At 47.9% G+C, this 24907-nt stretch overlaps 1 protein-coding gene across 1 annotated transcript in view; it reads right to left on the bottom strand.

The window, feature by feature from the left end:
* zmp:0000001167 (protein phosphatase 1 regulatory subunit 12A) overlaps window positions 1-24907 on the bottom strand; it is a 37872-nt gene that overhangs the window by 5532 nt on the left and 7433 nt on the right. The window contains exons 2-21 of the mRNA XM_064313769.1: window positions 18562-18692; window positions 17718-17836; window positions 16027-16183; window positions 15060-15204; window positions 14336-14410; window positions 13805-13884; window positions 12713-12906; window positions 12387-12496; window positions 11067-11243; window positions 9640-9725; window positions 9128-9217; window positions 8842-8940; window positions 8169-8270; window positions 6976-7066; window positions 5597-5713; window positions 4845-5027; window positions 4092-4142; window positions 3768-3787; window positions 3473-3536; window positions 158-262 (exon numbers count right to left, since the gene is read on the bottom strand). Of these exons, the coding sequence (XP_064169839.1) occupies window positions 158-262; window positions 3473-3536; window positions 3768-3787; window positions 4092-4142; window positions 4845-5027; window positions 5597-5713; window positions 6976-7066; window positions 8169-8270; window positions 8842-8940; window positions 9128-9217; window positions 9640-9725; window positions 11067-11243; window positions 12387-12496; window positions 12713-12906; window positions 13805-13884; window positions 14336-14410; window positions 15060-15204; window positions 16027-16183; window positions 17718-17836; window positions 18562-18692 (2196 nt within the window). The remainder of the gene's footprint in view (window positions 1-157; window positions 263-3472; window positions 3537-3767; window positions 3788-4091; window positions 4143-4844; window positions 5028-5596; window positions 5714-6975; window positions 7067-8168; window positions 8271-8841; window positions 8941-9127; window positions 9218-9639; window positions 9726-11066; window positions 11244-12386; window positions 12497-12712; window positions 12907-13804; window positions 13885-14335; window positions 14411-15059; window positions 15205-16026; window positions 16184-17717; window positions 17837-18561; window positions 18693-24907) is intronic.

Here is a 24907-nt window from a genome sequence, read left to right as displayed (position 1 = left end):
AAAGACAAACTCGCTGGTTGACTCCAGCTGAGTGTGTACAGTGTTGAATGTGTGTAGTATTTTGTGTGTTGAGTGTGTATAGTGTTGTGTGTAAATGTGTTGCGTGTGTACAGTGTTGTGTGTAAATGTGTTGAGCGTGTGCTGTGTTTGAGCAGACCTGCGTAGCCTTGTCCAGATCCATGCGGGTTTGGGATACTGTGCGCAGGGTGTCCTGAAGCTGGGCCTGCAGCTGCCCGTTCTCCCGAGAGACCTCATCAAACAGCTGAGAGAGAGAGAGAGAGAGAGAGAGTGCGAGTGGGAGAGACAGAGAGAGAGTGAGAGGGAGGGGGGGGTGGAGAGAGAGAGAGACCATGAGGAAATTCACTCACACCAAAGCACTCATTCACAGCAGTACACCACACTTTACAGCAGAACTCCACACTTTACAGCAGTGTACCACAGATATTACTGCAGAATAACCAGACTGCTGTTCCTTCCATGTTCAGTCGTCCTTCAGGACAACAGGCTATGGTTAGTAACAAGAGTTTCCAGCGCAGTATCTGCTTGTGAGAAGGTATAGTATTTGGAATGTTTAACACAATACAAAAGTCGAGCATCTGCTTGATCTATAGTAATATTAAAGACAACGATTCAGCAAAACACCCAATTTTATTTCAATACCCACTCCCCACATTTTACCAGCCCATATATGGTAAAGTCTCCATCAATCCCAATATTCTTTCCAAGAGTTGGATTGCAGTGCATGCACTCTGTGTGCAAGCTTTTTGCAGCCATTTTCAAGTGATTTGCAGCAGTAATTAACTTGGAAAAGAAATACAGCCTTGCTGAGTAATGTGAACTGTATATTTGGCTCTTTTGCTAGGCTTTAAAAGGAAAATGGAGAAAAGGGTGACCCACATTAAACTGTCAAATTTCTGTGAAAACAAAAAATCATTGGGAAAAAATGGGATTTGAGGTTAGCTAACGTTCAGTAATTTATCGTTACATAAGAAATGTGTAAAATGCGTATGCCTCCCATTTCCCAAAAGAAATCCACGGTTCTTTCCTGGTGCAAGTTTTTCCATTTTTGCTGCCTGGTAGCTGAACCTTTTCAGCAAAACAACCAGCTTTGTCAAAAAACACCCGGCACAGAACTGTGGAATCGATTAAATCTTGCAGTGCGACTTCCATTTGAGGAGAGCTGAACCTCTCACCATTCTATACTCTGTTAATATCTGTGAGCACGCTGTACTTTACAGTAGTGTACCACAGAAAGTTCTGTAGACTAACCAGTTCACAATTTCCAGAAGTACTCCACAATTTACAATCTGAGCACACTGCAGTTTACAGCAGCATACCACACTTTACAGCAGCAGACTGCACTTTACAGCAGCAGACTGCACTTTACAGCAGTATAGCACACTTTACAGCAACAGACTGCACTTTACAGCAGTATACCACTCTTTATAGCAGCAGACTGCACTTTACAGCAGTATAGCACACTTTACAGCAACAGACCGGGCTTTACAGCAATATACCACACTTTATAGCAGCAGACTGCACTTTACAGCAGTATACTACACAGTTGTTTAATTGTAAATTGTGTAAATAGATTGTTCTGTATTTTTCCCTATTTGTAGTGCATTCATGAGCGACCTCCCACCTCACACCGCAGCCCAAAGCCAAACTTGCATAGAATTGAGTCAGAGGAAGCCTTCTCATATGCTGCTTTGGCACGTGGTCTTCAGGCGCCCGACTGACCAGCAGGGGTCGCTAGAGAGCAATGAAGCGCGGACTCCTGAACCCACCCTCAGCCACGGGCGACACTATCGTCAATTGCTCGTCGCCCTACGGAGCTCACAGTCGGCGCTGGCACACCGTGGGGCTCATCCATGCACCACAGTGCGGCACTTTAATTGGACGGGCCACCCAGCAGTCACCATTGTTATCTCTGCCAGGCGAGAGCCTGGAGGGGATTATGTGTTTGGTTGCACGCGTGTGTGTGTGTTTGTGCGTGTGTTTATGTATCTGTCCGCAGCTAATCTCGCATACTACTGGGCCGATCAGCCTAATACTTGTTGTGCATGCTGGCAGCAGGCCAAGGACATGAATTCTCGAATATTTTGCAAATCGGTCACCGACAAGTATTTTATTTGAATTAATTTCCATCATTGTCCATTGAAATACATTGTGTGCTAACTCCTCACTCCTCCTAACCAGCCGGTAGGGACTGCAAGTGATCAACAACTGCTTCCGTTTGGAATGAAAAACCAGCGATGTAAAATGTCAATTTCAACGTTAAAACGCCAACAAAATAATCCGCCAACTAACGGGGTACGTTAATGTTTGAATCTGTGGCAATTATTTTGTTGGCATTTTGACATTGAAATTGATATTTTGACATTACTGGTCTTTTTGAATTGTTCCCGTCCAGATGGTTCCTGTCTTGATTTGAAACCTCACTTGGGGTTTTCGACAGACTTATGGTTATACACTTTGTTGTATGTCACTCTGGATAAGAGCGTCTGCCAAATGCCTGTAATGTAATGTAATGAAACGAAAGTGCCAGACTATAACGTCAACGTTAGCTCTGTCTAACACATCGTGGCTGATATGAATGACATTAGCTAACATCTCACCACCTTTAGCGTTACTTCCCTGAATCTGCATTTTTGGGATTTTCAGTGGCACATGGTAAAAACTTGTAATATTGTATTTGTCTGGTTGCATTGATTGTGTAGCCTCTGTTGTTGCATCAGCAAAGCTAACACACCTGGCAGAGACTTGCGCTCCACTGAATGCACTCTTCTAGTTCCATTCTGTATTTGAATAACAGGATGGTTCTAACCGCCGACATCTTCCGCGAAGTCCCACTCGCGTAAATATAGGTCATCCTCACTCGGGCTCAAAGGATGTTTTGGTGGGTACTGAAACCTCTCACTTCTTTCGTTAGCGGCACAGACAGACGCGGTGGCAGAGACACTTACCCACAATTACAGAGCAGACCTGCTACGAACAAACAACTCTACACCCACGTGAATGCATGCACTCTCACACACACCCGCTAGTGCACACACATAAACGCACCGCGCACGCAGACATACAGAGCAAGCGCACACACATTATTGCACATGCACGCACACACACACACACACACACACAGAGACACACGCACACACATACATGCAGACACATAGACACAGAGACGCACACACAGACACACGCACACACACACATTCAGATTCGCGCACACACACACACAGACAGACACATGCACACACACATACATGCATACACACAGACACAGAGACACACACACGCACACACATACAGGCAGACACAGAGACACGCGCACACACACACACATTCAGATTCGCGCACACACACAGACACGAACACACACACACACACACACACACAGACACAGAGACACACACACACACACACACATTCAGATTTACACACACTCATTCAGATTTGCGCGCACACACACCTTCTTGTAGTCCTTTGTTTCTGATCCTCTGCCGATGATGCGATCATTACAGGACACATCAGACCTGAAGAACATAAAAGCTCAGATCAGACAAGCACATACTAAAGTGAATGAAATGAAAGAGGAAATGGGTTGAGAGAAAGAGTAAAAGTGGGTTGAGTGAAAGAGTAAATGGGTTGAGTGAAAGAGTAATGGGTTGAGGGAAAGAGTAAATGGGTTGAGTGAAAGAGTCATGGTTGAGGGAAAGAGTAAATGGGTTGAGTGAAAGAGTAAATGGGTTGTAGGACAGACTTACCTGCTGGTGTACCTGTTTGCCTGTGAACAGAGCATACAGACAGCAGTGAGTATCTGAACAAACATGCACACACACACTCACATACACAAGTCAACAAACATGTACACACACGCACACACACACAAACACTGTACAGTATACACAAACACACATGCATGTACATGCATATGTATACACACGATCACACGTTTACATACACACAAACGCACATAAACACATACAGTATTCACAGTCACACACACTATCATCTCTCACACACTACTCATACTGTATAACTCACTGAAACCAAACGCCACAATAAAAAACGAAGAGACACAAACTCACCTGTCCCCCCGCGACCCCTTCATCCTCCCCGCTCGGTTCATTATCGTCGCTCTGGAGAACACAGGACAAGGAGTGTTGGTCATCGCATCACAAACACAGGACTGTGAGTCTGTTATACACTCAAACTACAGTCAACAGCCACAGCCCAGTCAACGCATCACAAACACAGGACTGTGAGTCTGTTATACACTCAAACTGCAGTCAACAGCCACAGCCCAGTCAACGCATCACAAACACAGGACTGTGAGTCTGTTATACACTCAAACTACAGTCAACAGCCACAGCCCAGTCAACGCATCACAAACACAGGACTGTGAGTCTGTTATACACTCAAACTACAGTCAACAGCCACAGCCCAGTCAACGCATCACAAACACAGGACTGTGAGTCTGTTATACACTCAAACTACAGTCAACAGCCACAGCCCAGTCAACGCATCACAAACACGGGACTGTGAGTCTCTTACACTCAAACTACAGTCAACAGCACAGCCCAGTCAACTCACAAACACAGGACGTGATGTTACACTCAAACTACAGTCAACGCCACAGCCCATCACACAAAAACGACTATCACACTCACACACAGTCAACAGCAACACTCACACTCACAACACACTGAGTCGCACACACACACGCCACTCACACACAGCACACACCACCACACCACTCACGCTCACTCACACACACGCACACACACACGTGCACACACACACACACACACACACACACGTGTGAGCAGCGCCACCCTTACCTCTTCGGTCCTGTGAGCTCCTCTCCTGCGAGTCCGCAGCCTCCTCCTCTCCCGGTCCTCTCCGTCCGCAGGCTCAGTACCTCTCCCCTCCGCTGCGGGGGCGCGGGGGGCCCCCGGGGGGCTGGTCAGGCCCAGGAGGTCCGATTTCTGCAGGTTTGCAATTCGGGACCTCCAGCTCACCTCCTGCACACAAACACCACTCATCACTGACACATCATCGCGTGCTGCGGAGATGACATCATCATCACTGACACATCATCGCGTGCTGCGGAGATGACATCATCATCACTGACACATCATCGCGTGCTGCGGAGATGACATCATCATCACTGACACATCATCGCGTGCTGCGGAGATAACACCATCAGACACATCATCACGTGCTGCGGAGATGACATCATCATCAGACACATCATCGCGTGCTGCGATGACGACGTCATCATCACTGACACATCATCACGTGCTGCGGAGATGACGTCATCATCAGACACATCATCACGTGCTGCGGAGATGACATCATCATCAGACACATCATCACATGCTGCGGAGATGTCATCGTCACAACAGACACATCATTGTATGCTGTGGAGATGACATCGTCATCACCGGCACATCATGCGCTGCAGAGATGACATCACAATCACTAACACATCATCACCTGCCAAGGTGTTAATACCATTTATAGCTCATTTAAAAGTGTCAGGCTGAATTCACCGTCCCGGTGCAAAAAAAGAAAAGAAAACATTTCTCACCCCCTCGTCTCCCTTCCTCTGTCTCGCGTCCCTGTCCTCGTCCTCCTTCTTCTTCTCTCTCTCCTTCTGCTCCGTCTTCATCTTCTCAGCCTCTTGCAGGTCTGTGAGCGTCACCCCCTAGTGGAGGGAGGAGGTTTGGATCAAGGCCGAAGCGTAAACAGCGGAGGGGGCGGGGCCTCAGAGGGTAAGCGGCGGCGGCGGTGCGAAGCGGCGGGCCACGGCATTCGTGCGGTACGGCCCCCGCGGGTCTCAGACTCCGTCCTGGGGCACCCCTGTGCATGCTGGTTTTCGTTCCAACCACTGCTCAATTAAGGTTGCTGAACGCACATCTAAGATCTCTTGTAATTTTACCCTTACGTTTGTAAGCGCAACGCAAGTTAGGCTCATTATCGTTTGCTTTGTTTTTGAATTATCCAACGGTTTAGTTTTCAGTGGCCATGTGTCCACACTTTCACCAATCAGGAGCCTGCTGATTGACCTCAGTCTTTAATTTGATCAGTTGAAATGTAGTTTTTACCTCTCTTTATGTAATTATCTGCTACGCAGCACAATGAGAATATGGGACCTTCATTCTTCACGGCATGCATAGCGATTTCAGATGCGATGTGGCTTAAGAGGGTAAATAATCCCTCAAAGCATGAAAAGCATAATTAAGAAAAAATGTACAACTTTTGAGAAACCTGGGATTGCAGACGCGGTTGGAACAAAAACCAGCGTTTCACAGGGGTCCCCCAGGACTGAGTCTGAGAAGCACTGGCAGACTACAACTGGCCTGGTGAAATCATTTATTTTTATTTAACCTTCATTTAACCAGGGAAAAACCCCACTGAGATCAAAATCTCCTTTGCAACGGGGACCTTTGTTACACAAGACAGGAGAAAAACAAGTCACAGACATCAAATGGAGAAAGGGACAGCAGCGAAACTGAAATTAAAGAAACAGTGTTTCATGCTAAGAACATCTCTGTGCAAGCCCACGGTAATGATGAGTAACCACCAGATGCATGTACCAATGACAGGTGTACACGGACAGACTCAAAGGCAGAAGTGTGTGTACTGACGGACGCGCGTGTGTACGTGTGTGTGCGCGTGTGCGCTGACTGACGAACGCTGGGGTGCGTGCGTGTGTGTGTGTGTGCGCGCTGACTGACGAACGCTGGGGTGCGTGCGTGTGTGTGTGTGTGCGCGCTGACTGACGAACGCTGGGATGCGTGCGTGTGTGTGTGTGTGCGCTGACTGACGGACGCTGGGGTGTGTGTGTGTGTGTGCTGACTGACGCGCGGGTGTGTGTGTGTGTGTGCGCTGACTGACGAACGCTGGGGTGTGTATGTGTGTGTGTATGCGCGCTGACTGACAGACGCTGGGGTGCGACGGACGTACCTGAGTGGACCTGCGGGACTGCCGGGCGTGCCGGGAGCGAGCCCTCCGCTGAGCCTCCGCCTCCTCGTCCCGAACCGGGGTCAGGTACGACCTGAGGAATGCACAGACCAAGCTAAGCGATCGGGCACGACCTGAGTAATCCACAGACCGGATTAAACGATCGGGTACGACCTGAGGAACGCACAGACCAGGTTAAACGATCAGGTACGACCTGAGGAATGCACAGACCAGGTTAAACGATCAGGTACGACATGAGAAATGCACAGACCAGGTTAAACGATTGGTTACGACCTGAGGAATGCATAGATCAGATTAAATGATCAGGTGCAACAAAAGGAATGCAGAGACCAGGTTAAACGATCCCACACGACCTGAGGAACGCACAGACCAGGCTAAGCGATCGGGTATGACCTGAGGAATGTGCAGACCAGGTTAAACGATTGGTTACGACCTGAGGAATGCACAGACCAGATTAAACGATCGAGTACGACCTGAGGAATGTGCAGACCAGGTTAAACGATCAGGTCCGAACTGAGGAATGCACAGACCAGGTTAAAAGATTGGGTACAACCTGAGGAATGCACAGACCAGATTAAACGATCGAGTACGACCTGAGGAATGCGCAGACCAGGTTAAACGATCAGGTACCTGAGGAACTGCACAGAGACATGGTTCACAGACCAGTAAAAGATTGGGTACAACCTGAGGAATGCACAGACCAGATTAAACGATCGAGTACGACCTGAGGAACGCGCAGACCAGGGTAAACGATCAGGTGCGACCTGGGTAATGCACAGATCAGGTTAAACGACCCACAGCCGGAGGGCCGGTGTGTATGAAGGCTTTTGTTTCCACCGATTACCCTGGCTAAACAAGTTAATTGGCTGTACACAACAACACTGGTTCACTCATAGATTAGATCACAGTAAAATGTGGGACACAAGAACAGGCTTCAGCTGTCATTCATGCGCTTATCAAGAAAAGTCGCTAAATGTCAGATGGCGTAAATGGCCAATTAAGGCCAAAAGTTAGCATGAAAACCAGAAACAGATGCAGCATTCATTGCCCACCTCTGATGTAAGGCCACTTAAACTGATTCTGAACCGAAATTTCTAAACATCTAAAGGAACCAGATTAGATTGAGGCCGGATTCTGATAATGTAAAGAAGACTGTCAACCAATCAGAGACTCACTTGCGCCTCTGCTTGGATTCCAACTCGCTGGTTGCCGTGGTGACAGAATTTGAGGTGGTCGAGGATTCCGGTTCCTTCTTTTCCAGCTGATCCTGAGCAAGCCTAAGACAAGAAGAGGCACTGCATTTTATGCCTGAGGCGTGTCCAAATGTATGCGCACACAGACTGACACTTCAAGCAACTACATTACCTGGACATTATCTGGACTAATACTGCATATACTGGTACTCCCATGTACCATAACAGAGCTACAATATAGGAAATATTCTTTACACTGTCATTAGTTCTGTTGTATATCTGACCGTCAGTGTGTTAAGCACTTTCAGTGTGTTAATCAGTGTCATTGTGTTAGCAAAATGATACGTTTACACACCGATGTTCTGATCAACAGACTGACACACTCCTGAACACTGATTAGAGCAGAGAGTCTGATTAACACGGATTAACACTGAAAAACACGCACATCAACTCTGACTAACTGATTGATTAAAATTCTGTATAAAACACTGATTAACACACACTCTGATTAACACTGATTAACACACACTCTGATTAACACTGATTAACACACACTCTGATTAACACACACACTCTGATTAACACTGATTAACACACACTCTGATTAACACTGATTAACACGCATTCTGATTAACACTCTGGTTGGGGGCCACACCTCTGTGATGTGAGGCTGTTGAGGCGGCTGAGAGCAGAAGTGGGTCCCGTGGTTACGGAGGTAACTGCAGGTTCATCTAGTTTCCGTCCGTAAGAGGAGCTGTAAATGCAGACACAGCCGTGAGCACACGCACAGACACACACACACACATGCAGACACACACACACACACTCACTCACTCACATGCAGGCACACACACACTGACAAGAAGGCACGCACACACACACCACCGTAAGATACCACCCACTACCAAGCACAGTTTCACAAATGCAAGTAACTAACTCACCTGCGGGTCATGCTGGGGGCTTGGCTTGTCAGATCACTTCCTGTTTGGCTGTTCAGGCGTCGTGTATAGGAGGAGCTACGAGTTAGCCCACTGAGAGGAAGCGGAGAGAGAAATACAGACACACTGAACGTGAAGCCCAGGAACATTGTCTGCCTGTATACCCACACACACACACACACACACACACACCCACTCACACATACACACGCACACACACATACAGACACACACAAACACACAAACACACCAACACACCCCCCCACACATGCACATGCATACACCCACATTTACACACACTCACACACCCGCCTACATGCGCACACACATACACACCACACTCACACGCACACACCCCCCCACACACACATAGACACACACACAGACACAAGCACACAGACACACACCCACCCACACACACACACAGACACACGTACACACACACCCACCCACACACACACAGACACACACACACACACTGACACATGCCCACGCACACATGCGCATACACACACCTGCTGGAGAGGTCTGGATTATTAAGGTCTGCAATGGTGAAGAGTCGGCGTGTTGGAGTAGGAGGAACTCGAGCCAACCTTGGCTCCTGAGAGAGAGAGAGAGAGAGAGAGAAAAGAGAATTATTCCGTAACTGTAACCATGATCCTCCCCCGCTTCCCCAGTATGACAGGCGAGGATAAAATGGCAAATGGCTCGAGCAGGAAAGCTCACTGCTCCACTGGCTGCCAGATACGTGGCCCTGCGCCACCACAAAACATCTTGTGCAGCAGCAACTATCTGAGCACTATCTGAACACTATCTGCACCTAAACTACCTGCAAGCTACTAGCGCTGATGCGTCTGACATATCACAAGCTATCTGAACACTGTCTGCAATGCTGTCTGAACACTCTGCAACACTAAACACTATCTGCAAAGCTGTCTGAACACTATCAGCAATGCTATCAAAACACTGTCCTCAACGCTCTGAACACGGTCTGCAATGCTATCTGAACACTGTCTGCAGTGTAATTTAAATGCTATCTGTAATGCTATTTGCAAAGTTATATTAATGCTCTCTGAAATGCTAGTGTCAGTGCCATCTGCAATGCTAGCATCGGTGCTATCTTCAATGCTAGTGTTGATGCTCTCTGCAATGCTAGCATCAGTGCTATCTGCAATGCTAGCATCGGTGCTATCTGCAATGCTAGCATCGGTGCTATCTGCAATGCTAGCATCGGTGCCATCTGCAATGCTAGCATCGGTGCTATCTGCAATGCTAGTGTCGATGCTCTCTGCAATGCTAGCATCAGTGCTATCTGCAATGCTAGCATCGGTGCTATCTGCAATTCTAGCATCGGTGCTATCTGCAATGCTAGTATTGGTGCCATCTGCAATGCTAGTGTCCATGCTCTCTGCAATGCTAGCATCAGTGCTATCTGCAATGCTAGCATCGGTGCTATCTGCAATGCTAGCATCGGTGCCATCTGCAATGCTAGCATCGGTGCTATCTGCAATGCTAGCATCGGTGCCATCTGCAATGCTAGCATCGGTGCCATCTGCAATGCTAGCATCGGTGCTATCTGCAATGCTAGCATCGGTGCCATTGCAATCTAACGTGCTATCTGCATCTAGATCGTGCCATCTGCATGCTAGATCGTGCTATCTGCAATGCTGCATCGTGCTATCTGCATGCTAGCATCGTGCACTGACTGATGTGCTATCTGCAGTTAAACGTGCCATCGCAATCTGCATTGTGCATCTGCAGCTAGCATCGGTGCATCTGCATGCTAGCATCGGTGCCATCTGCATGCTAGCATTGGGCATCTGCTGCATGGTGCTATCTCATCGCTAGTGTCGAGTTTGCATGCAGGTCGGCTCCTGCTAGTATTCAATGCTACGCGTGCTATCGTACCTGTCTGCAATGCTAGCGTGGATGCAGCGTGTACCCTGGGTCGACTCCAGCTGAGTCGGACTGGCCAGCGCATCATGCGCGCGATCGGGCTGCGCTCAGACCCGGGGGCCAGGGCCCCTGTGGTACTCAGGGCCCCAAAACTCCCCGCCTTACGCAGAGACATCCTACTGGACTCCGGGCCCTCAGGGGCCGGGGGCCTGCCAGGGTCCGACTGCGAGAGAGGAACAGAGAGACAGAAAGACAGAGGGAGAGGAGGGGCAGAAAGAGACCGAGGAGGGAAATGTAGGGGGAAGGGGGGACAATGAGTGAAAGAGAGAAAGAGTAATGGAGAGGGGAGAGAGGGAGTCACCATTCGGTTACCCTTCTTTTTCACTGACATTCTGCTTGTCTTCATTCTGATACACATCAACAGGTTAAACACCATTAAACACCAAGACAGAACAGCCTTACAGAACGTTACAGGAAGAACATTTCAGAAGGATCATTATAACAAGAAGGAGAAAAACAAAGAGAAAGAAGGAGAGCTCCATCGGGGGGGGGGGGGGGGGGGGGGGTTAGAACCTCCCCCTGAGTAGGTCTAAGGATGCATTACATTACAGGCATTAGCAGATTTTACATTTTGGATTTTATACAGATGGATATATATTGAAGCAATGCAGGTTAAGTACCTTGCTCAAGGGCACAATGGCAGTGTCCAATCTGGGAACCAAACCTGTGACCTATGGGTCACAAGGCCAGCTCCTTACCCAATGTGCCACACAAAGGAAGGCTGAAATGTGTCTCAGATCTCCGGGGTCATATAACCAAATTCCCCAGAAACTACACAAACCCCCTATTCTGTATTCCCCAGTGTCAATGACACGCGTTATCTTGTTCCAAAGCTCCAGTTTGAATAATTATAAAACATTCAAATGTGACAAGTGTGGACCTATGTGTGTCCTGATACACATCAACAGGTTCAACACCACTGACAGAACGGACTCCCAGTGCTTTATGGGTAATTTAGCATGCTTGGTCGGCACCTGTATCAGACTACTCTTTAGCCCCAAGTATTCAATATTAGAACTCTGGTATTTGGTTAGGATGGCCAACTAGAACCTATGCATTGATACTGCTCTTAAACTAATTTGTTTAAGACAATCATTCGCCAGACACTGTTTCTTCAACTCTGGAGGATGCACTTCTGCACCTCCTTTAATGTAATGTACTGTAATGGCATAGGTCCCTCGAGCCTCTAAATCAAACTATAGAATTCTGCACTGCAGCAACCGGATATCTCATTGGCCACTCCCATTTTCCCCATTCCTTACATTATTTTCAAAACAACCTTCCCTCGCTGCTAGGTCACACCCACCTTTTTACCCACAGTTCCTGCTGCGCTGGTTGCCGTGGTGCTGGCAGGGGGGGCGGAGCTGTTGCGCTTGTTGTTCAGGTTGTTGATGATTTCTCGCGTTTTCATTTTTTCTGCGGGAGGAACATTGACCGGCCAGCATTTAATTAATCGCTATCATTTGATAAAAAAAGCCAATTAACCAGTCAATTAATCGGTTTTGTTTAAAGAAATAAAAAAAAAACAACAAAAAAAATTCGGTTCACACAGCCATACTAACTGTGCTGTCATTCTACACATCATTCAGCACTGCTAATGCTTCAGCCAATCGGGTTGGGGATGCTGGTCACCTGACTCTCCGTCGCTCTCCGATTCGCTCTCCTCCTCGGAGCTCGAGCTGTGGGAGGCCCCGGGTGGCCCCTGGGGGCCCGTCTGTCCCTCCTCTTCCTCCTCGGCAGGGCTGCTCTGCAGGGCGGGGGGGGCGTGGCGCTCCCTCTCGTGAAGGCTGATCTTCTCCTTGCTGCTCATACGAGATATTGAAGTCCTGGGGGGGGAGGGGTGAGGCGGAACAGGGGGCGGGACAGGGGGCGGGGCAGGGCCACAGGCAGCATGCAGGGGCCAGTCAGTGGAGGTGAAGACGCACAGTGCAGCCAACCCGTGAGTGAGCGACCAATCACACACAAACAGTGCTGGTACCGGTCTTTTAAGAGGCGGCGCCGACCAATCAGCTGAGTGTACACGACAGACCCCTCCCACATTCCTTTTAAATGAGCGCTGCCTTCTGGCATCCATGTTTTCCCAGGTTTGCATGTCTGTTCGTTTAGCAAACAAACACGGGAAAATTCTACCTCTCAGGTCTCGCACACAACTGTCCGTCATACCTTTGGGGTGGCACTAAATCATTTAAAGTAAAAAGTGTCTCTGTGACAGTATGAAACAAGTCCAGTCCTGAAGGGCCACTGTGTCTGCTGGTTTTCTGATACCTTTCTGCATTATTCATTTAGGTCACTGATTGGTGAAAGACTCTTTATAGGGTCCAAACTGGGTATTCAATAAAAGGAAACTACAAAACCTGCAGACCTTGTGGCTCCCCACGAGTGGAGTTGATTAAAACACACAGTAATAAATAGTTATTCAAACTAATATTATTAATGTTTACGCAGTTTGGTGGTACTTAGAACATGGACAATGGTCCAAGTGAAGGACAGTCGGTCTTCGGGTGGGTAGATACGTGAGGAGTACACCACTCGCTAACGCTATCGCAACACACGTGGGCTACAGCGACAATGTGAGAATGTTTTGTGTGAGCAGATCACGGTGCTGAAAAGCAGTGACATCATCAACACAGCAAACGCCTACAGACTCTACCTTTCGGTAGTGTTGACATGAAGGACAGTAGGACACACACACACACACACACACACACACATGTGGGGTCTTACTTCCTGGTGCGCACTGGTGCCACGGTGACGGGGGGATTGATTTCGATGATGGGGCTCTGCTTCTGCTTCTCTGTACGCAACTAGAGAAAGAGGAGAGAGAGTGAAAGAGAGAGGGAGTTGGCGGGAGAGAAGGAGGGAGTCAATTATTTGCTTTGAAAGCATTTACGCTATTTTGCTCTTTAGCTAGCTATACGTTAACAAACATGCATTAGCAATGCTGGAACACAAACATTAATCCACATCAGACCATCACATACACAAAAAATAACTTGCACAAAGAACAATCTGGCTGCCGTTCTCCTTATCTTGGTTTTATTCAGCCTGTTTCCTGACAAACAAGCTCAAAGGATTCTGGGAGCTGTAGTTCAGTAAGGGCAATGGCACAGAAAATTCCGAATTTAAACAAAATGACACCAAACAAACTCTTAACCCCTCATCTGTAGGCAGTGGGCCAGGATTTGATTGTCAGGTGAAGACCTCCATGCTATTAGCCCAGGTAACCGAGCAGACAGACCCTCTGCTGTGACTTACAGCTTTCTGTTTCTTCATTAGCTCCTCCAGGCTGTCGACCAAATTCTCATCAGCTACGTCCAGGGGGGTCTGTCCCTGAGCAAATAACACATATTGATGTAAGATCAGTGCACATTCAGTATAAGATGAGTGTAAGATCAGACTAAGCTCAGTGTAAGATGAGCATAATATCAGTGTGAGGTCAGTGTATGATCAGTGTAAGATCAGTGTATGATAAGTATAAGATCAGTGTAGGGATCGTGTATATTGGGCAAAGTGTAAGGATCAGTGTATATTGGGCAGAGTGTAAGAATCAGTGTACATTGGGCAGAATATAAGGATCAGTGTATGATCAGTGTAAGATCAGTGTATATTGGGTGGAGTGTAAGGATCTGTGTATGATCATTATAAGATCAGTGTAAGATCAGTGTACATTGGGAGAAGTGTAAAGATCAGTGTATATTGGGCGGAGTATAAGGATCAGTGTAAATTGGGTGGAGTGGTAGGATCAGTGTACATTGGGCGGAGTATAAGGATCAGTGTAAAATCAGTGTATATCGGGCGGAGTATAAGGATCAGTGTAAGATCAGTGTATATCAGGCGGAGTATAAGGATCAGTGTAAGATCAGTGTATATTGAGCGGAGTATAAGGATCAGTGCATGATCAGAGTAGGATCAGTGTACATTGGGCGGAGTATAAGGATCAGTGTAAGATCAGTGTATATTGGGCGGAGTGGGCGCTCACCACTTTGTTGACAGCCCCCATGTCACACATGTTATCGGCCAGCAGGCTGCAGGCCTCCTCCTGACCCCAGTGCGCCGCGGCGTGGAGGGGGGTCCAACCGTCACAGTCCCTGCTGTCCACATCTAACCCACACTGCAGCAGCACCCTGAGAGGGGGGGGGGGAGGGGCGAGGGAGAAAGAGGGGAGAGAAAGAGAGGGACAATATTACATATAAAACCGTTTGTGGTCCAAGCATTTATCACAGGGGTCTAAATCCAAGCTCCAGAAGAGCTGAAGAAGGGTCTGCAGCTTCCCATTGTTGCTCAGATCTCCACTGACCAATTAAAGCAGCCGATAACACAGTTAACTTGCCTTGCCAGGTTTCTAAGGTCTAAATGGGTTTGCTTTAGGGTGGAAGGAATAACCAGCAGACCACGCAGCTCACCAGGACCAGGGATGCAGATCTATAGTGCGCCCCCTGGATCTATAGCGAAGAGTTACCCTGTTGCTATCGTTCAAATTTTTTTCCAATTCCTTTTTTTTCCAGTTGTGAGGAAAGGCTTTAAGCATCATAAAACATACCAAAACATGGCAGGTTTGTAGATGCCAGTGAGCTACATGCACAGACAGAAAGCTTCGGCTCTCAGATATCAGATTTGTTAAATTCAGATATTTAACAATCGAGACACCACAAGCTAATTAAATTGCATTCGTTTCTTCATATGCAAAGGAGTTAATTTCATCCACAATGTGGTTTCATATGTAGAGCAGGCTATGCCTTATCCTCATGCAAAATTTGAATTAACTGAAAAACTGTGATGTGATAACATTCACTTCATGACCTGGATGTACTCACTGCCTGAGCTATATGTACTCACTCTATGACCCGGATGTATTCAATCCATGACCTGGATGTAATCACTCCACGACCCGGATGTTCTCACTCCATGACCTGGATGTACTCACTCCACGACCCGGATGTACTCACTTCATGACCTGGATGTAGCCCTTGGCAACTGCCACATGGAGCGCAGTTGCTCCGGTGTTAGGGTGGGGGGTCAGGGTGGCACGCCCACCCAAAACCGCCATGGCGTCCTGCAGCATCACCCTCTCCTCCTCTCGCCTGGCACTATCCACATCCACAGCTGAGCGAAAGAGAGACAGAGAAATATGGTCAGGAGAAAGAAAGGAAAAAAGTACAGAGGAAAGCTAGACAAGAAGAAGGAAGGAGAGAAGGACAGGAAAAGTGGGTAAGACAGACAGGGACAGAAGGAGAGGACAAGAGGCATACATACAGACAGACAGACAGACAGACAGAGAGAAAGGGGCAGGGTGGAGGTCGGTTGGTATGTAAGGGCGTAAGGTCTATGAACACTGCATGGGCCTAATTAGCTATTTAAGCCATTTGGCCACATCCCCTCGGCTTCATGAACGCCTTCATGACCAATTATTTGAGCTAAACTTGCAGCTTAACTGCTCTGTAGTGCGTTTGCTCCCAGGACCGTTACAGTAGCCTGTACATTGCAGTACAAACGTTAATCACCCTTCAAAAGACATCTCAGCACTATCTCAGTGAGAAAAAAAGATGGACAGTGTAACCGTGCTACTTGGGTAACTTCACTGTCCCCTTCCATACACTGACCAAAAATAAAATATTCAGCCACCCAAAAATGTCATCGCCAAATTTCAGGTTGAGAGTTGTTGAGATGGTTTCTTTAGAGATGTGTGTAGTTCCAGTCAGACATGGATGCTAAATTATAACATTAGATGTGTGTAGTTCCAGTCAGACATGGATGCTAAATTATAACATTAAATGTGTGTAGTTCCAGTTAGACCTGGATGCTAAATTATAACATTAGATGTGTGTAGTTCCAGTTAGACATGGATGCTAAATTATAACATTAGATGTGTGTAGTTCCAGTTAGACATGGATGCTAAATTACAACATTAGATGTGTGTAGTTCCAGTCAGACATGGATGCTAAATTATAACATTAGATGTGTGTAGTTCCAGTCAGACATGGATGCTAAATTATAACATTAGATGTGTGTAGTTCCAGTCAGACATGGATGCTAAATTATAACATTAGATGTGTGTAGTTCCAGTCAGACATGGATGCTAAATTATAACATTAAATGTGTGTAGTTCCAGTCAGACATGGATGCTAAATTATAACATTATGGTAAACCTGATAAGCGCTCACAGAACAGGCACAGAATCACGCCGCTCATCACTACGCCCTCAAAACAATCCAGCACTCTTTCATCTGTTTAAGCCACGAAAGTGTCAGCTAATAAGGCTCCAGTTTATAAGGAGTTTGGCAATTAAACACTCTATTCAACGGACGTGAGAACAGAATAGGCCATCTAAAGCAGTGGTCACCAACCCTGTTCCTGGAGATCTACCATCCTGTAGGTTTTCATGGCAAGCCTATTTTGGCACCCCTAATTCTACTAATTTACAGCTCGACAAAGATCTCTAGCTGTTGAATGAGTTGTGCTTTGTTAGGGCTGGAGTGGAAACCTACAGGACGATAGATCTCCAGGAACAGGGTTGGCTACCACTGATCTAAAGCACATAGACAACTCAATTTCGTGATGCTGACAGTGTTTGATCTTGTCCCCCTTTGAAGAGGACACGGTGCATTTCAGGGCCAAAGGGGGCGGAGCTTTTCCTCACCCTGCTTCTTGATCTCCTCCTTCAGGAGTCTTGACATCGCGTCCTCCGTGGCCACGTCCAGAGGGAGCTCTCCTTCGCTGTTCACCACCCCCACCCGCGCGCCATGCTCGATCAGGTACCTGCAACGAGGACACAGGCACAAAGGTTCCTACTTCTGCGGTCGGACGCTCACTGAGCACGCTCAGACGGTCAGGGCTCTCACATGGCAGCACTGACTGTAAACTCATTTACAAACACTGGTATACATAATATGCACTACTACACTGCATACAACCATCTGCGTACTGGTATACACTAACCAGCGTAACGTCCAATGATCAAGGTCACTAAACACGAACAGCTACCACACACAACGCATCGATGCTACATGCAATGGCCAACCATTAACCACTGATGTTATGGGCTGCTGGGCGGATTATCCCGTTAAGGCACAGTTCCAGTTCCTGCGTATGAATGGGCCCATAGCCTGGGATCAAATCTCGACCACGCTAGTGCTGAATTAGCGCTAACATCACCCAGGGGTTAAGGAGGGTTCGGTCGGCAGCGAACCGCATTGTGTCGCCCACTAGCAGCCGCCACTGCTCAATTGAATGACGGCGAGTCCGCCTGTCAGGCTGCGCGTGAAAGGTCTTCCTCCGACTCCTCTCTGCGCGAACCCGACTTTCGAGCCACGACGCGGTAGGAAGCGGTGGTTCACGGTTGCCGTTGACGGAGAGCGCGCACTTGTAAGAAAACACCGACAGTACACATAGACGCTAAGCATATAATTTACATGCACGCGCGCCAACCATTGACGCTACACGCGCATGCCGACCATTGAGGCTCCACTACGAGCATGACGCACTTAGTGATCTGCAGGAAGCCGCAGGAGGCCGCCGCGTGCAGCGGGGTCCAGCCCTCGTTGTCTCCTCGGTTCACGTCGCTGCCGCTCTCCACCAGGAACTGCACCATCTCCGCATTCTCATCGATGCAGGCCTGCGGAGTAAAGAAAGGGTTAAACGCAGTCACTCTCAGGAAAGAAAGGGTTAAGCACAGTACAGTCACTCCTCCCAGACCTGTCTGCAGCATTGAACACGGTCGACCACCAACTACTGATCTCCATGGGCTTTTCTGGGACTGCTCCCTCTTGGTTTGCTTCCAATCAAGCAGATAGGTCCTACCAGGTCACCTGGATGGGAGCTGTCTCTGCATCTCGTTCCCTTGCCCACAGGGATCTGTACTGGGGCCTCTGCTGTTCTCCACTGACACCAAATCTCCAGGCTCAGTCATTATTTTGCATGGCTTCTCTTATCACTGTTCTGCTGATGGCACAAAATTCTTCCTTTCTTTCCCTCCCTCTGCCACATAGGCTAATGAGAGAATATCTGCTTGACTGGCTGATATCTCATTGTGGATGGCCAGGCATCACCGGAAGCATAACCTCAACAAGACCGAGCTGCTGTTCATCCCCTACAAGAACTCCCTACTACAGGAGCTCTCAATCACTGTTGATGCGACTATAGTGGCAGCCTCTGGCTCTCTGAAGAACCTGGGGGTGGTCCTGGACGAATAACTGGACCTCATGGAGCACATCAAGGCAATATCACGGTCCTGCAGATTCCTCCAGTACAACATCAGAAGGATTCGACCACACCTGACCACGTGCTCCGCCCAGCTACTCGTCCAGGCCATGGATAATCTCCCGTTCACATTACAGCAACTCCCTTCTCACAAGCCTACCAGCCTGTGTCACACAGCCACTACAACTCATCCGGAACGTGGCTGCCTGACTTGTCTTCAGTCTTCCAAAGTTCATGACCTTGCACGTTGCTGCCCTGCTGACGTCACTCCACTGACTGCCGGTCGCTGCCAGGATCAGGTTCAAAGTCCTGACCCTGGCCTACACTGCACCCAACCAGACAGCCCCTTTCGAGCTACAGGATACGATTCAACCCATCCCGCCAGCACGACCACTCCGCTTGGCGGCAGCACGACGACTTACAACTTCCTGCCATCCGGGTGAACGGATCTTGCTAGTCCGGACCACGGCGCTACTCCACCCTAGCTCCCGGTGGTGAGATTCCTCCTCACTCATACAAACCAGTGCCGCCAGCGAGCAGGCAACCCCCAATCTAGTATCACTTTCATGCAATGCTTGTATCTTCATCTAGCACTTTCATGTTGCACTTGTTATAGCTCTTTATCTCCTGTAATCATGTCTCACTTCTAGTCAATGGCTTTCCACAACTTGACTTGGCCAGTGCTTACTGTGTGAACTTGGACCTGATGTAAAGGCATCTGCCAAATAAAATGTAACATAACGTAATGTAAGGAAAAGGTTAAATGTGCACAGCGACACCTTTTTTTGAACTGAAATGCTCAGCCTTCTGTGCCAAATAAACCAGTAACGTGGAGCGATCAGAGAAGCTTTGTGCTGTAGTGACCACAACAATTTCACTTTTAACTCCGATACCCGGTTTTCTGTGGCTTCATTTGAAATGACGGCGGGAATGAGAAATCTAACACAAGCCCTGCCAAACAGAAACAATTAGAGATCACAATCTCTGCGAAGCAACGATCACACTTTCGGCTACAATCGCAAATACCAGTCAGGATCGAGATGACATTAATCCTGCAGATTCACGTAATTTAAACGGACAGAGAATTTAAAAGACGAACTGAATTTACTGCTTGCTGAACATGACAAGCCGAGACGACCGGCATTAAAGATTCAAAAATGGAACGCAATCACTGCGGTGGCCCAATACAACGACCGCAATAACAGCAATGTATTATATGCCTTAATAAGTACAGGTCAGGACACGAGTGAACGCTTCATGGGCGGCAACGTAGTTTAATGGATTAGGAACTGGGCTTGTAATATGAAGGTTGCAGGTTCGATTCCTGGATGGGACACTGCCGTTGTACCCTTGAGCAAGGCACTGCACCTGCATTGCTTCAGTACATATCCATCTGTGTAAATGGATGCAATGTAAATGCTGTGTAAGGGTTGTGTACGTCGCCAGCTAATGCCTATAATGTAATGTAATGTTTCAATGCTACGGCACTGAGTGGAGGCTAAAGCTTGTACAGCACTGAAGGAGCCGGTGGAAACTGCACAGTGACTCAGCTTGTTCCGCGCTGTGCTTTTCAAAGCCATCCTTCATGACGTTGTCCTATTTCATAATGAGAAGGTAGATCTTTCACAGGGAAAGAACTTTGTGTCTCTGTTTTCAAGAGCATGGGGGACAAATAGATTAATGCTGCATGTTCCACGAGGATTGCAGTACTGTGAGCCTGACCAGGTTAACCTTACAGCACTATGAGCCTCACCAGGTTAACCTTACAGCACTATGAGCCTCACCAGGTTAACCTTACAGCACTATGAGCCTCACCAGGTTAACCTTACAGCACTATGAGCCTCACCAGGTACCTAGCATAGGCCTACGGTACTACGACTATGAGTCGTTAACTTACGACTATGAGCTACGGTTAACCTAAGTACTATGGCCTCACCAGGTACCCTTTAGTACTATAAGCTGACCAGTAACATTGCAGTATATGAGCCTGGACGTAAACCTACAGTACTGACCTGACCAAGAGGCCGGGGAGTGGTGTTGGGTACTTGTCGTGCTAGGATTGGGACAGACTTGATAGAGCACTAGAACGTGGGAAAGGATCTGGCAGTAACCCCCCAAGGAGAGGAGGTGGAAAACGAGGGACAGGAGGGTCAGGCGTGCGGCAGAAGGAGGAGATGGACGTGGACTCAAGACTCAGAGAGGCAAAGGGGCTGTCGCGGAAACCGCGGCCGGGCAGCTCTCTTTTGAAGATGAGGTCAAGGTGACCTCCTGCTCCGTTATTGGACCGAAGGGAAGACCACAAGGCCGAGGAACCAAAACGGGCCGTTGGGTTGTGTGGATGGATACACGGTATAGAGATGCACTGGGTATTATGGAAATTCTGGGCCAACGTCAAGAGCACATGTACACATTGGCCCATGCAGATACCAGCCTGTTTTACATGACAGTAAAAATGCAAACTGCAACCACGCTTCCACATCCATATGGAAGAAGTGGGTGTATACAGACATGAACCAGCTCACAAAGGGAAAATAAAACCACTTTGAGAAGTGTAAAAATATAGCTCAACTTGGTTACCTTGTCATTGAGCAGAGTCTAGAACACACGGTCACAGTCAGTCAGTTCTGGAGAACAAAATGAGATAAAAGCAGGGCGCACTCTCAGGGAAACTCATGTGGCTGTTCTGACGCTGGCTGACCAAGTGTTGAAAGCTCTTTGTCACTCTCTCTCGCGTTGAAAAAAATCCCACACAGTTGACATTTTCGGTTAATTTACAGCATCAGCGGGACATGAAATGCGCCTCCTCTCTGCCGCGTGAATGCCGCACTATAATTTCCGTCGGATACGGATTCCAGGTAATCTCCGAACTGTCTGATAACACCATTTCAATTATTGTCGGGTGATACGATACCATTTTAAGCTATTGTCGGGTGATACCAACACCATTTTAAGCTATTATTTGGGTGATACCGATACCATTTTAAGCTATTGTCGGGTGATACTGATAAGTCCATTTTAAGCTATCAGGACGTTTAGCTCAAAAGACTACGGTTTGCAAAAGAAGAGAGTGATTTGCAATTCAACGTGTAACTGCAAAAGCGCAGTGCTTAAACTAGAGGTAGAGAGATGAGCACAAGATGAATTAGTATCAGGCAACTACGTTAAACCCAGAAACACCTCCCCTGACCGAGATTAATGCCGACATTATTTGATTATACAATAAGTATGAACCATTCACAAATATACACACGTGATTTGTAGCTAACCTGCAAACCGCAAATGCGAAATGGCCTTTGTAAATGTTTACGTCTGCAAATGTACAGCAATGCTCGCAAACACATCTAAAAATAAAAATCATGATTCAGAAAGAAATAGAGGATTTTACAAGCATGTAATGACTTGCAAATTCTGCTCAACTGTGGTGTTTTACAGATCTTTAAAATATGTGTTTTATTTTATTTGTGAAAGTTCCCAAACATTTACAATGTTTAGAAACATCTCTCACACACACACTCACACTCACTCACTCACTCACTCACTCACTTACAAACTCACACTCTCTCTCACTCTCTCTCTCACACACACACACATGCACTCACTCGCACACACATGCACACACTCTCTCTCACTCTCTCACTCTAATGCCACAGACACTAATCTGAATCTACAGCCCCCCCTGGAGCTGAAGGAACAGCACTGCTATTGGAGGATGTGCTCTTCTCAGAGGGAGCTGGGAACCGGATCGTTGGCAGGGGCCCAGATGAGATGGGCCGTATGACTGTCCGACTGGCAGTTCCAGAGGCCCCCCCTGTGACATTAAGGCCCCCTCTGGGAGACTGCTGGGAGGATAGCAACGGTTGCCAGATACCTAGGATTTTATTCCCCCCCAAACATATTCCTTAAAATCCCCCGTCTTTAATGGACTCCCATATAAATCCAATAGGTGCTGGCTTTGTTTGGCTTGTTCCAATAACCAGCTGTTTGATGGGGAGAGACGGGTGTCTGGCTTGCATATGCAGCTAATGCATTCCCTTGCTGCCAAGCTTTCAGCTTTGCAATGTGACAAAAATGAAAAGCATGCTAGAAACAGTAACCACCAAACTAAGCTACTGGTGGACAGTGTGGACAGCTGATTACAAAAAATTTGACCATTGTTTACACAACAGTGAATTCATGTATTTGTGTATACAGTACACACACACACACACACACATATATACACACATATCCAATACCTTTCCCTCATACCACCTTTTAAACCCATCCCCCATTTATTCTGATATATTTTTCAAAGCCCTTACATCTGAGCTCTGTCCCCAATCTGGCAACCCTGTACATATGGCTTTGCTGTTGGACTCTGAAGGATATGGTTCCGGAGGCTTCCGCAGGAGAATGCAGCTGGGATTAAAAGGCTACTCTCATATTCTGGTAAACGATGACAGCCAAGAAGTAAATGGGGAACATTTAATTCCCCCCCCCCTTTCATCCGGTGTAATCGTATCCTACTCTTGATTAATTAACATTTCCCGTAAAGACGGACTTCCTAGACACACAACGCGTACTATCTTCAAAACAAGAACAGAATGAACTCTGCAATCCGCAGCAGGGAGTACAGAGATGATGTTACCAGCGAAGGTACTTTTCAAGTAATAACATACACATTTTATTTCACTTAAAGACGCAGACAGAGACGGCAGTCGCTCCTCTAAACGGTCTTGCAGTCTCACGTGACGTGATGTAAAATCTCATCTGAAGCGTGAAGCATTAAGCGTTATTATGACACTAAGGCTGAATGCACAGCGCATCGAACGCGGATTGAAAGTCAGAGAGAGTGGTAACGTTTAATGGACAACGTTTTGGAAAACGTTTATTGCATTTGAAAAACGCTGAAACGCTCCAATGAGAATCGCCGCCTCGCCGGTCGCGTCACGAGCGGCGACCCGTTCCAACCGCCGTATCGGAAGCTAACGTCTCGAACGACCTCTGGCCCGCCTCGCGTCAACCTCAGCGTCCACTTTCGGTTTCCGCGATCCGGCCATTTTGTCATTCGTGAGGAAAACGTGGACATAAATACCCTTCTCGACAGCAAATGGCACCCGTATGACCCGAAAGAGGCCAAACTGGGCTATTTCGTACCCCGTGACGAACGAGCCGGCTGTCCATGCTCGTGTTTAAACGTCGAAGCCGTTCTTCGTGAGTAATGAGAGCTTCCCGTCGGCCGCTGGCCGGGCCGGGCCGGGCCGGACCGCCGATCCGCGAGCGGACGGCCTCCCGCGCCGCGAAATCCCCGAAGCCCTCTTCCGCGGGGAAGGGACGGCCGAAAGGGGACGAGGAAGGGAGCGGGGGGGGGGGGGACGGAACGAGGGGGCTGAAGCGGACGGACGAAGAGAGGGCGACGAGGGGAAAAAAAAAAAACCTAGAGAGAGGAGCGGAGGAACTGCGGACTGAGGGAATGGAAAATTTGGAGTGTATATTTAAACTGGGCTGCCAGGCAACCGCTGAACAACAGGCGAGGCAGGAGGAGGGAAAGAGAGAGAGAGAGATAGAGAGAGGGAGAGAGAGAGAGAGAGAGAGAGACAGAGAGAGAGAGAACAAGGGAGAGAAACGACGACGCGGAAGAAAGAGATGCGA

Source organism: Anguilla rostrata, chromosome 16 (genome assembly GCF_018555375.3).
Source record: "Anguilla rostrata isolate EN2019 chromosome 16, ASM1855537v3, whole genome shotgun sequence".
NCBI classification, from domain to species: Eukaryota; Metazoa; Chordata; class Actinopteri; order Anguilliformes; family Anguillidae; genus Anguilla; species Anguilla rostrata.
Note: the sequence above shows the minus strand (reverse complement) of the source record. Positions and strands in the feature narration are given on the sequence as shown.